The sequence below is a fragment of the Patella vulgata genome, chromosome 1 (assembly GCF_932274485.2).
Source record: "Patella vulgata chromosome 1, xgPatVulg1.2, whole genome shotgun sequence".
NCBI classification, from domain to species: Eukaryota; Metazoa; Mollusca; class Gastropoda; family Patellidae; genus Patella; species Patella vulgata.
In genome coordinates, this window is record NC_065879.2 from 71745934 (window position 1) to 71760731 (window position 14798).

The 14798-nt window shown below is 33.4% G+C and overlaps 1 protein-coding gene across 3 annotated transcripts in view; it reads left to right on the forward strand.

Moving 5' to 3' along the window:
- Positions 1 to 14798, forward strand: part of LOC126815691 (oxysterol-binding protein-related protein 1) — a 77342-nt gene that overhangs the window by 30641 nt on the left and 31903 nt on the right. For all 3 annotated transcript variants that reach the window (XR_007678041.2, XM_056099442.1, XM_050541565.2), the window contains exon 16: positions 5942 to 6017. Coding sequence is in view for 2 of the 3 variants with exons in the window: in XM_056099442.1 (XP_055955417.1) it covers positions 5942 to 6017 (76 nt within the window). In the remaining variant the exon portion in view is untranslated. The remainder of the gene's footprint in view (positions 1 to 5941; positions 6018 to 14798) is intronic.

Here is a 14798-nt window from a genome sequence, read left to right on the forward strand (position 1 = left end):
CAAATGAGGTATCAATGGATAGGATATGCTAAGTATGTTCATTACGCATGCACCTATTCTTTTGGTCACGACTGTAATGGCCAAGTGCTTCCTCTGATGGGAATAATATCTTAGTGAGAGAGAAAAATAGACTGTTTTAAATCCTGTTCGTTTTGTTTATCTTCATATGGTCCAACATAAGACTGTTTGAATACCATATATTTGTGTTTGAGAGAAATAGCTCTGTAGGTTTTTACTTGATCGTTACAACATGATTCTCACATGTTATCGTTGTGGTCTGATGTTACATTCAGAATTGCAAGATTAAAGTGTATCTCTTGAACAAGAATTACAATCATTTATAAAATTAGTGGTGTCTCAGTTTGTATGGTACATGTATAGATCAGTGGTTGATTCCTTGTGGGAGAGAGCTAATAGAGGCCTAGCCTGTTCATCATTGTCTTAGAATGAAGTATTGTTTATAAAAAAAAAACACCAGCATTATCAAACCAGCGGTTGCCAGGCAAGACATGCCCACATTTTGCAAGAGATGGATAGAGAACAATCAGAAGCCATAATCCAGAAGTTATGGTCTGATATGGGTGAATATCGACAGGAACCAAGATCTTTGGGTTATAAACATACCTTTCAATTTTCATCAAAATCGTTTAAAAAAATTGTGACCTCTCCCCTGTGAAAATATACACTGAAATTTCAGTGAAATTTCAGTGAGAGATTTGGTCAAAATATTATTAAAATTTCAGTGAGATTTCACTGAAATTTCAATGAGATTTCAGTGAGATCTCAGTGAAATTTTAATAAAATTTTGACCAAATTTCTCACTGAAATTTCAGTGAGATTTCACTGAAATTTCAGCTAAATCTCTCACTGAAATTTCATTGAGATTTTACTGAAATCTCACTGAAATTTTGCTGAAATCTCACTGAAATTTTGCTGAAATCTCACTGAAATTTTACAGAAATCTCACAGAAATTTTACTAAAATTGCATTACTATTTCAAAGTCTTTATTAACATGCATTCTGAAAAAAAAACCCCAAACAATTACAATATTACTATATTATTAATTATCCCTCAAATTTCTGTGTTCCGTCTTCCGTATTTTCTTCTGTTGTCCTTTTCTTCGATGATAATAAAAATATGGCCTGAAATGACACAATCAAAATAATATTAAATAAAGATAGGCATGTGCAATGCAGTGTAATGTTACTCGTTAGAGCATTCAGCAGTTTCAAAATTATCCTGTCAAAAACAAAGCATATAAAATAAATTTTGGGATAAATGTGCATCGGCTGTCACTAGTGGCAGGCATTTACTTCTGAATACACACTGATAATTTACTCTTAAAATATCTTTTAGTGGATCCGTAATATATATTATAGACAGAACGGTTTTACCTTATTTTTTAAAAACTAAACATACATATAGCCAGGTCACATAATTTGCATGACGAAATATACCAAACCAATAGCCGATCGCCCGATCAACTAGAATTTAAACAACTATACTTACCATGGCTGCTTTTGAAATTACGCCTTATCATCAGTACATCCATTTTATAATTAACTACTTCGAAATTTATCCAACAAACCATTCTGTGATAGGTGTTTTGGGGGTCATATAATCCAGAAAATAACGAGCACAAACGCACAACTCTATTATTCCAAATACGCGCCTTTTTTCCAGGAATTTCAACATATTAAAAATGCGGAAGCCTTTCGCGAAACGATGAAAAGAACTTAGGTTAATTAGCCCGTTAATCTGTTTAAATAGCAGCAATGAAATATGCACGCGAGGTCCTAGCTTTTGTTTGCATGAGAGTTTCATATAATTCACAACCATTATAGAATTAAAAATTTCTTCGTTCGTTTTCCATTCCGAAATTTTTAAAAACATTGCCGCTTGCCTGTAACCCGACACTCTTGGAATCTCTGTCATTGACATTGTTTACGCTAACCGGCAATGACCTCAAAATTTGAATTTAAGACGGTTTAGATTTATTCTATCTTTTCACAATAAAAGAGGTTGATATCAAAACATGATTGTATTAATTGATCGTAAAATATTTACCGTAAATGAAATTTACGGGTGCCGTAATTGATGACCTCGTTTCCAAATATGGCTATTGAAACACGTGTGGTACGTTTGATAAAATAGCCATTCTATCATAATACAATGATTATCGGAACATATCGGAAAAAATTTTGATGTTGAGTCATTCATAAGTTTAGACATCATTTTAAACATGTTGTTAATATTACTTAGCACGTGTTCGTGGATTACGCACGGTGATGGACGAATAAAATAAACGTCAATGAAATTGTCTAGCTACTTCACGAAATCACGTGATTAATTAATGGAAATTAAAAACATTTCGTCTTCTGACACTATTAGGCCATAATTTCTAATTGCTCTCTTTCACAAATTACAAATCTTTACATGCAGTTATTAAAATATTTGCAGTGAAAAAATGACATTTTTATGTTTTTTAATTTCAGTGAAATTTCAATGAAATTTGCAATATAAATATTTCAGTGAAATTCCAGTAGACCAAAATATATTTTATTTCAGTGAAATTTCAGTAGACCAAAATTTTTGTTTATTTCAGTGAAATTTCAGTAATAGACCAAAATATATTTTTATTTCAGTGAAATTTTGGTGAGATTTCACTGAAATTTGGTCATTTCAGTGAGATTGGGCAAAATTTTCAAATTTCACTGAAATTTACTGAAATTTCGGTGAAATCTCAGTATCATTTTCCCTGGGGGCTATAGAGGGTCAACAACCTTGGTATTACATACTTTTACACTATTTGCGTACGAGAGACGGTCATTTTGTCCAGCAGTTTTGGTCCAATTTTCATGAAATTCGAACACAACTAATATTATTGTGTAACAGTGATATATTTTAACGTTTTTTTTTTTAATCGTATTAAAAATTGTGACCTCTAGATAGGGACCACAAGCTAAAAAAAAACCGATTTTTCATTCAATCAGGGACCATAATTCGGGAAGATAAAATCTGATATGCGTGAATATAAACAGAAACTAAGATCTGTGGTTTATAAACATGCGTTTCAAGTTTCATCAAAATCAGATGAAAATTGTGACCTCTGGAGTGTTCACAGGCTAAAAACGTGATTTTTCGTACAATCGGGCCATAATCTATGAAGTTACGGTCCGATACATGCCAATTTCGAAATGAACCGAGATCTTTGGGAGATTGACTCATATTTTAAGTTTCGTCAAAATCAGATAAAAATTGTGGCCTGTAGAGTCTCCACAAACAAATTGTGGACGGATGGACAGGGGTGACGACAATATACATGTACGTCCACATGACAATGTGGGCGTATAAAAATGAAATGGTAACACTTGTCACATGTGAAGTATAATTAAGTTGATAAGGTAGAAGTGGATCGAAAAACCTGTGATTTCAATCAGATTGCGCAACAGATTAATTGTTCCTGTCTTTTCAATTACAATCAATGGTTGTATATTTAGTCTGTTAAAATAAGTGTTGAAAGTTGAAACTTGTTAAAGATACATCTAAATCTAATTTTCTGATTTTAAAAAAATTGTTGTTTAGCCATTTATTTACATGACAAGCCCATGTTTAACTCTCTAGAACATCAGATGGTTGAGATATTAAATGGAATATACCATCCGCACGATATGATCAGTTCACAATAAAATGGACACCACTACTGACAACAGTCTTTATTTATTATCATGACTATTCAGGCTATTTCTTGTCAAAACTCAACCACTCTTCTCAGAATAAAGTAAATTGAATGAAATTTTCAATATATTCATTTTTCATTATCTATTTTTGAACTATTATAGCAACAACGACTCTTGTCCAAATCTTACATATGCATCTTGAAGGATACTGTATGAAATGTACATGTAATAATATAAGCTGTCTTGCACATGATATAAAATGATTAAGAACAAAGAAGAGATGAGGATAGACAATGATAGATGAAAAAATCAATATTGGCTCCAGAAATAACAAAAGCCTTTCTTAAGATCTGGTATTTTGTCTGAGATTAATTAAAGGCAAATCTTTGATTACGATACCAAGGAGTTCTTATTATACTTAACTTAATGTGAGTCTTACTGTAACTTTTATTTAGTGACAGGTAACTATCATTGTCTATAATTACATATTGCAAGGGGATAATTAAAGGACAATATTGGTGTCAGTCATTATAAAATATGTGATAGAGCACGTTAAATACATCCCAAATATAATTTTAACACAGAGATCATTGTTACGGGAGATGTCTAACAAGCACGGGAAGTGACGTCAAACATGACAAACATGTGTTGTCCTATATAACTGACTGAAGTAACGAGCGGTAACAGACAAACGATCGAATTTCATTTCACTGATAATTCCGTTGAATATGAAAAGTTGTTATATCTGACGATGAGAGGATATCTGACAATTCAAAAAAAGAATTGGCTGTCAGTAGATAAAAGATAACAAACAAATTAGAAAAAGTCCGTGCATTACCATGTTTTTATTAAGAAGAGAATGAATAAAAACGGGGGAATGCACAGGATTTTTCTACTTTTTCTAGTGTCCCTTATCTAGTGACAGCCAATTCTATTTTTGAATTGTGAGATACCCTCTCACCATCCCATATAATAACTTTTCAACTTCAACGGAATTATCAGTGAAATGAAATTCGATAGTTTGTCTGTTACCACTCATTACTTCAGTCTGTTATATAGAAGGACAACTCGTGTTTGTCATGTTTGGCGTCACTTCCCGTTTCTTCACATGCTTGTTACACGTCTCCCGTAGCAATGATCTCTGTGTTAAAATTATATTTGGAATGTATTTAACCAGTTCTATCACATTTGTAATAATGACTGACACCAATATTGTCCTTTAAACATCAACATTAAAGATGCATTATTTAAAATTTATAGAAAGAACTGGACGTTCTTGCTATAATAGTTCAAAAATAGAAATGAAAAATGAATGTATTATACTTAACTTGAACATACATTATGCAAGAGCTAAATCTGCCTATTGCAGGTCTTTCTTTAGGCTTGAAATGTTATATAAACTATTAATTAGTCATTTATTAACATGAATTAAAAGACCTTAACCAACTCTCGATACCATCTTAAGTGTTGGATTTTCACTAGATTTGAATCCAATCTGCTGCTCAATGCTCATTGATGATTAAATGCAAAAATGGATAATTGAGACTATGTTTTTTATCGGACCAACTTTAGTAATGATGATCTAGTTTTTAACTATTTATAGTGGGAACTGCCAGCTCTTTATCTAATCTTCCATAATTCCCCTTTAATGTAACTGGTACTGAATTTATGAAGGTACATTATAACTTGTATTATACTTACCAGTGACTGCTGTAACTTTGACTATGATTACATGGCTGCAATGAAAGGATAATTAGACATGAACAGTAAAGATGCATTATGCAAGATTTAGATAGAAAGCCAGCTGTTCTTGCATAGTTAAGATAATGAAAAATAAAAATGTATTGAAAATTTCAGTCAAATAACTTTATTCTGAGCCAAGTAATGAGTGTTTGAAGTTTTGCCAAGAAATAGTCTGGATTGTCAAGTACCATTGCCACGATAATAAGTGATGTCTCGGTTTTCAGAATTTCAGTCGGTAGTCTTTTTGATGGTGATTGTCCATATTAACTTTTAACATAGATATGAGAGACATTGTCTAATCCATTTAAAAATATTAGTGGGACTTGTTTGAGTTTTGAACCTATTTAGCTTTAAACCAGATATTGGGCATAGTTTGTTGATGACCCATAGTGCAGTGATGGCATGATCCTATGACTCCCTTCTCTTCCCCTAATTGCATCTTCCAAATTATTGGTGGATGTTTCAATCTTAATCATATACTGATACTATTACTAATCTATTGTGAATTTATTTTTAGGACCCAACTGCCTGTACCAATGTTTTCAAGCCGAGACTTCAGTTTGTGGAGTATTTTGAAACAATGTATTGGCAAGGTATGTACTTAGTATTAAAAAATCCTATTACTGATTGAAAATCTTGTGCAGGTGTTTTATTTAGTATCTGTTATGGAAACACCTGTTGATAAATTTGTAAGCAGTCTGAGGTTCAATGTTATTCTCAAAGTCTAGATTAGATATTTATCAGACAGTATCTAATTAATTGTTCACGGTTTATTCCGTGCTAATATGTTCTCAAATTGATTATATTACATCTAATTGCAAGATAAAGGCAGCTCTAATTCAATCAGATTTAAAAGAAGCTCATAAAAACATTTTAACAAAGACATATCGGTGGCTCTGGCTTGTTAATAGTGTTTTCAGAGGATACCGAACATTGTGGAATATTCACTTCATCATATATTTGTAAATACTGAGGGAATAGTCTCATTTTGAGATTTAACTCGACTGACTTTAAAAAAAAAAAAAAAGTATAAATGTAAATGAAAGAGACTTAAAAAAGCAAGTTGAAGTAATATTTCATCTGTATAATGCCTTATTTAGTGATTAAGACCCATCTTTTTTGTATTCTTTAACACAGGCCATGTTTTGATCATATTATTCTTGAATGCTAATTCAGTTTATCTTGTCCTCTACATGGCATATTTTCCAATATTATCTTGTTAATTCCTTTGGGGATTATTTGAATAGCTATGAGAAAGAATTTGAAGGCTTGTTTCTAACTTGCCAAGAGTTTATTAAAGAATGGTGATAAATGGATACATGTATTTAAAACAGTGCTTAATTGCCACAGATTTATTGACATAGACTACCAGCTCTGTTGGTTCACTTTCAAGATCTGAAAAAAGGTGTCTTGGTTGGGGATTATTTTTATTCAGCAAGTCTTGAAGGAGAAACCTCTTGAAATTTAGAACTGTTTATGGCAGTGAGGATGCTTCTGATTTCTGTAGGAGATGAAGGAATTAATCTTGAATCGCAGTCTGTACTATCATTCCATTTGGTTAGTTAAGTACAAATGTAGTGATGGATGTCATGCACAAGGAAAAGTATGCTCACTCTTTCTAGAATATCTGATATCACTACTCATTTACAACGTTCACAAAGTTGACAAATTGTTGTAACTTTGAATGTTCAAATTGTAATAGGTGTCGTACACAAAAGGATGCATGATCAATGATCATTCATTGTAGAGCATCTGATATCACTTGTCATTTAGGACATTCAAATATATTAAAGATACATTATGGGAGATAAGATAAAGAGATGGCAGTTCTCGCTATTATAGTTAAAAACTAGATAGTGTAAAGGTAATTTGCTGAAAATTTCAGTCAAATTGATCCACTATGACCCGAGAAAGAAGCGGATGAAATTTTTGCATAGTCTCGGTCATCATTACTAAAATCATTAATATAAACAGTATAGTCTCGATTATCCACTTTTTCTGATTTAATTATCAACGGCCGTTAGCGGCATATAGGAATCTAATCCAGCCAACATCGAAAGCTAGCCTTGACATCGAGAGTTTATTATGGTCTGGATAAGTTAATTAATGTCTAATTGATAATTTAGATAACATTTCAGGCCTAAAGAAAGACTTGTAATAAGCAGATTTTGCTCTTGCATAATGCATGTTTAAATTTTTGTTGTACTTTTGTATTTATTGAATAACCTGAAGTAGTGATGGTGTCCTGCGAAAGGTGGGAGAGGGTGCAGGGTACGATTACTCTTTCTAGAGGATCTGATATTATTTTCTCAGTTAACAAGTTCACATAGCTAACCAATGTTTGTTGTTGTGCCATTGTATGTACTACATCTAGAGCTTCCATTTCATTTTCAATTTCATTGCTGTAATGAACTGAGATATCTATTTCGAACTTTGGTGATTGGAAAGCCACATATTTGTATCTTTCAGACTGGTTAAGACTATATTTACATTGTATAATGTGAGAAATTAGATTGACGTGACATTAATGATTATAATGTAGCATTTATAAGCATGTTGAACAAGAAAAGAGAGAGAATAAGGAGAAAGGAAATATTGATAAATGTTAGTAGAAAACTTGGTTATAAATTTATCATCTGTAGTATTGATTAACTGTCAACTGGCTGTTCTAATTTATCTCTCAAAGGATCAACTACTCATATACTTCATTTCAGTATCGTCATTAATTCTAACATTGGCCTTTTTTTACAAAACATCTCTCTAAATTCCATCTGTCTGACATTTGCTTTTTTGTTCCATCTTAAGTTGCCATTATTTTTTTCATTCTTTTATGCTTTTTCATCTCATTTATAGCTACAAGTGTCAGACATGTACTGACAGTGTGCTTGAATCATAAGGATATTATTTCATTGTCTTCTGGGACTTCAGGAAATGTTCAGCCCCCTTTAATCTCATAAGCCTTTTAATGTCTTAGAAAAACAACAACATGGCATTGACATGCAATGAATATATGCTTACCTTTTGGGCAATTATAAAAATTGTTTGTCAACGGAAAGGGGTGATGAGTAAATATACTCCCACTCATGTCAGTACGCGTATAAATAGATAGAAATACATGTAGGAACATCTTAAAATCTGAAATACTTTTTAATACAGTCTGTTTTGTTTGTTTGTGTAGCCGGTGACATTTGAGTAATGTCATAGGTATGACTGATTTCAAAATTTCCCAGCATGTCACTATATGTAAAGTGAAGATGGATGATATGTATAAGATTGGGTATGCTTACTCTCGCTGATACTGCCTTCAACCCAAAATGTATATAACTCTTGACAAAAGGTGCAAAACTTTGGATCCAGTAGCAAAAAAATCTATGAAAATTATTTGGCTTAGCAATCCACATTTAACAAGAGAATGCTTTCAAGAAGTCTGCAAGAATGAACAATGGAAATAAATTGTTTCTGTGGCCGTAGTGGTTTTTGAGCATAAACAACATCCACATTGATTGTGGTCAAAGTAAGATCTTGTGGCATATAGAGGTTTGATGATACACAGGACCAACTCCTTGATTGTATGCCACCTAGACTCAGGTATCAAGCATAATACTCCTTAATGTGAAAAAAGACATTTTAAAACAGATAAAATAAATCAAATAGAGCAGCTTGTACCACACAGTTAACAGCAATAATTTCAAATTTCAGATAAATTTAATTTCACTCTTTGAGTGGATGTCCCCTTGAAATAGTTGCCCGGGGCCGCCACCCAATCTGCCTGCCTATCTGCACGCCACTGATCATCAGGTTAATGTGACAGATTCATTTTCATTTCAGCTTGTCTAGTTTTGCATTATTCAATGTATTAATGTAAAAGCTATAGATGTTATGTGTTAATCTACAAGCATTTTCAGTTTGTCTAATGTATTAAATATAAAAAGTTATATAGATGTACAGTGTGTGTCTACAAGCTTGTCCAGTTTGTCATTATGCAATGTATTAAATGTATCAAGCTATGTTACATGTTAATCTACAAGCATTTTGTAAACATGTTAACGTTTGTATACTCTATTGATCTGATAGATATATACCCAGACTAATGATTTCTCTGGTTCATGGTATCATGTCTATCTCTCTCATACAAGATTATCACGAGAGACTTGGGGTTTGATACTCATTTGGCGCCATATAAACTGTTGATTATTGAATAGAAAACATTAAATGGCATCGAAGGATGGAAGTTACATCCGATGAGATTGCACGTTTATTAAAAGGCTTGTCCTTATTGCCTTGGTGAGTTTAGTGTCTAAACCTAATAGATCTAAAGTTTGTGACCAATTAATGCTTTGAAATTTGACTTCCGGAAGGGTTTAAAGATGACTAAAGCATTTGGAATTTTTTAGGTCCTAGGATGAATCCATTACAATTGTATTGGTTTGACTTGATGAGCACAGAGACTTATTAATTGTGTGCAATCTGTTATAGAATATATATTGTACCCTTAGGCTGAATAGTTTTTTTTATGTTACCCATACATTCATCTCTACACTATTCTCTGCAAGATAATAAATCACAGGGTTTTCAGTGTGGAAAAAAAGTAGCTTTAGAATTGTCGTTTACATTTATTATCATTTACTAAATTTTCATATGCCCACATTGAAATGTGATCTTATATTGTTGTTGCCCCTGTCCTTCTGTCCGGCGGTCTTGTGGACGACAGCGGTCTGGAGGCTAAAGTTAATATCTGATTGACTTTAAATTTATACAGTGTTTAAGGTTAGAATAGGGCAGAACTAGAAGCCAAATAATCAGATTTTAGTGTGTAGTAAATGGTTTCATTTCTGACAAAAGAAAAAATATGTGACAACCCCTGTTGACTCCCTGGACGACTTAGCTGCTGTGGGCGTATGTTTTGTTGCCCGGCAACCTATCTTTATTCTGACTAATAAAATTATTGAAGGGTTACTTGTAGGGCATCATTTGTATACATGAACTTCAATAGCAATTCTATTATAAGATTTGATTCCTGTGATTACCAAATAGGTCAGAGATGATATTCTCAGCATTCAAGCCAAAAGTGTTTCCAATTTGTCAAGCTTATCAATTTTCCGATATCATCTAAGTCAGTTATCTTTGTTATTTGAACCAGTCAAACAACATCGATTTCTATCTAGTAGCAAATCCCAATAACAAATAATCAATACATAATTTCACTCATCACTGTCAATTTCTCCCAAAACATGCCAACCGCAAAATGCCTAAATCATGTCACTACTGGCATCATAGAAAGTAATTGTAACAGTTTTAAAAGACTGTTTCATAACATGTGTTCCACTCTTTAGCGCCACAGGCATTCCTATTATGGAAAATTTCTTTTGGAAAATCTCCAAAAAAAAAACAATTGGTAGTAAGGTAAGCAAGGATAATTTGGAAATGTAAATAATTGATTTCAATCAAAGAACATAATGTAAGATGTCACTAGGAAGATTATTCATGTGAACATTTTTCAAAATCCTCTGGCTCTGAACCATTGAGAGTTTGGAAGACCGATCAAGATCCATCTTTATTTGTTGTGAGTTTCCTTTAAGTGCTAGAGAAGAGTCAGACAGTTTGGACTACAATTCGTACAGTGTGAAAGGGTCAAGCACTCCAGAAACAAGATGACTGAAATTAATAATAGCTTTGATTTGATACCATGCTTCCTTCTGTAAAACCAGTCTATAATTATTAAGGCCATTTTCATCTGGCTGATGTTAAATACTGTTTTTATCTGAGCTTATCGACCACTTAAAGTAATGGCCCGACATTAATATTGTGATTTAAAGACATGCTATTTATTATTACAAATGCTATTAATGGCTGTTTTATGGCCTAGGGAAAAATAAAAAGTTGTGATAAAAGAAATTGTTCAGTTTAAACAACATACACCATATTTAATCAAAATGCAGAATTTTATCATCAAGATGGAGGCTTAATTCGCTAATATTTCATTTTTATCCATTCTAACCCTGGATTGTGGTGTGTTCTGCAATCTCTTTTATTTTAACCTGGGACAGTCCCAGTTTTTTAGTTACTGAAAGTGGTTTTCAAATGACAACAAATCCCAAACTGTAAAGAAATGGCCTGTTTACTTTTTCTGAAGGTTTGAAATTAAAATATTTAGGCTTTCAGACAGGATCACTATCTAGATTTAGTCTTATTGAAATGATCAGTATAGATTTAGTCTTTTGAAAATTATCAGTATAGATTTAGCCTTTCAGAAATGGTCACTAGATTTGCTGGATGACCTGGCGCCTGGTACGTTCGGGCATTTTTATGCGCGAACTCTTATTTTTTTTTTTACTGGCACGCGCACAGGTACTATTTCTTTTTCTTTTAACAAGTACCCAAATCGGGGATTTCGTGCGGAGGTAGTTCGGAGGTAAACAGTCTGTGAAGTACAACATTTGCCAATGTACCTGTGTATCGCTAATTATAAACCGAATGTGTGAAGACAGTTCATACGTATCACTCAAAAATTTTTCAGTACAAACTCAGTTGATTCACGCTCGATTTGCTACTAAACAAACCCATCGGTTTATTTTCTCAACAGTGTGACCCGAAGTGACCGCGGATTTATTGACCTTGTATGAACTTATCCATAGCTATATCCTTACACCGAGAGAAATTATGTAGTCTCGGTGAAAAGAACCATGGTCATCTGGTAGAAAATTACTTTTGTATTTTTTGGAACGGAAAACAGTGTTTTTAGCAGCAAACTAACCTGCCGCACATGAGGAAGTCATTATACTAATAATAAAAGGTGAGACCTCTTTTTGCAGCGCAGGCTTATCACTGAGTAGTAAACCGTCCACAAACAATAATATAGGAAGCCTAGTGACAGTGTAGTAAGTGGGCTATAGACTATAGGTTTGAGTCGAGATTACTGGCTTTCAGTTTACTCTGTTTTTGCGATAACCAATTATGTGAGAAATACCATACTGACATTCGGTTTTTAAAAGTTGTACGCGAACTAAATGCGTTTGTTAGATACTGACAGAGCAGCCCCGAGTCGAACAATCGCCGCCCGAGCTGTCTTCGTCAGCTAGTTTCACAATATCGTGCAATAGGTGTATTAATGTGATTTTTAGGTTTAACCCCGCAAACAATGCCAAAATAGTGTTTTGACTGCTTACAGAAAACTGAAATTTAAAAAAAAAATTTTTTATGAGGGTGACCCTCCCACAGACTCGACCTAGATTAACAAAATAAAGTATTACAAAATTTAAGCTGTGTTTTATTTCATACCGTTGTTTTCGTCATATCCGTAACGATCTTGTCATATCCAACACGAAAAGTCATCTCCGTCACTCACCATATTCAGCCCAATTGTGCAGTCTAATAATAGCTTGTCGTATTTCTATTGGTGTTTATAAATTAATTAGTGTTCGTAAATTATCCATGATAAATTTCAATTTTCTGCTGTTTATATTCCGTTCTAGAAAGGGGTTAACAACTCCTAATTATCACCCGGAAACCATTTTCGTGCGCGCCATTGAAGTAAAGATAAAATTTTGTACGCAAATAATGCTTTAGATGAGCAAATCATGGTGAATGCTGTTTGAAAGTGAATATGTTTTCCAAAATTCAAAGTTCTGTCTTGTCACGATTAAGTGTAAGGATAAAAATATATTATATACCTACTAAGTACATTCGTGACGGAAATGACACCTACGTTCTATGGGCATGAAATAACCCCTGGAAAAAGAAAAAAAAATGCGTTGCTGTTCTCTGCTCGGTGTTTTGTCCTATTTAACAATGGTATATCGACACAATAAAAGTAAAATAGAAAGTAGAAATAAACATTTTTATTCCAGAAAATATGTTCCTGAAAAGAGGGGATTACGGGAGAATGACCCAGCTGCCGCTGTATATTTTTCCGTTTCCGCCCTTCCCCCCCACAATATATATTTCACGGCTACGTTGCGACGGTACCAGCATACCCAGTTGTTGACACCCATTACATCATTCCTGTCTAACAAATCATAAAGCTGTGGTGTTACGGTGGCGGCATAGTATTTCACCGTAACACCACAGCCACTCTAACCATTCATAATACATCTAACTATCCCTTTACAGCACTCCCTACACATTTCCCCTCGTCCTATTTTCCCAAACGTCAACAACACATCTCATACATCCAGTTCGCTGATTAACCCTTGTACCACGTCTACTGGATTAGGTTAAGTAACTCAGTTAATGAATTTAATTGTATTGTTCAGATGTGATCGTTTGACTTTCTCAACAAGGCTACCTAAGAGATTTTATTATCTTATCGCTAAACTGCATCGAAGAATCCTCCTTTCAACTAAAGTTGGTAAAGTATCTTGTCTCATTCTTTCAATAAAAGACATGTTTTCATTCATATTATACGTTTCTGTGCATCATTTGCATTTTTCAGAAAATGTCAAATTTTTCATGGCTTAATCCACACTAAAATTGATTATTTAACATTTAATTAAGAAAACAAAATATCAACTTGGATTAAAAAGAGATCCATCAAAAAATGGTCTGCAATATATAGATGGCATATGTTGACAAATTTTCAATTCATCAGAAACTCTAATCATTGTTGCTTTGTCCAATTTATTTACAAGGACCAAAGTTTTTGTGGAGAAATTGCTTTGTTGTTTAATACAAGGTTACTCTTCCTTAAGATCATCCAACCAACCCTATTAAAAATTAAAGCTCTTAAACCAAATCAATTTCTCCTGTTTTATATAATTGGCAATGGTGCTCATCTGGTGGCAAACGATACAGTGACATTTTTAAAGAGATTGTAGAATTCCCCCAAGAATGTGAGTAGAAGGTTGTGGCTGTTTTTCTGGAATCATATTTATTAACTTCTACACATGTTCATTGATTAGTTCGGTTTGCGGACTCATGGCTCAAGACAGTGTCATTAGAAACAATATGAACAATGGTAGCCATTGATGTCTACTGTTGACAAAGATAAGACTAAATGGGAATGGCTGGTGTTGAAGACATTAATTAGCGTAAGGGCTCTCCATAGGGAGGGATGAATAGATATGTATGTATATCAAACGGCACAGATACATAGAAGAAAGCAAGAATAATGTATGAATACATGTACAAAATTACAAGTCCATTAGCTGAATGAGTCAGATGTTTAACTCATACCTTCATCAATATCTGGAATCTTAGGTACCATTTGGGGATGAAAGAACTCAAAGAAAGAAAATTTTATAAAGCAGACAAATGAATTTACGCCATGAAGCATTAAATAGATCTACAAGTTCGTACATTGAACTGGAGACAATGTCCAAGAAACTGGAAATACCTTTTATCTATATGTGTCATTTGCAGCTCGTTAAAGATACCCT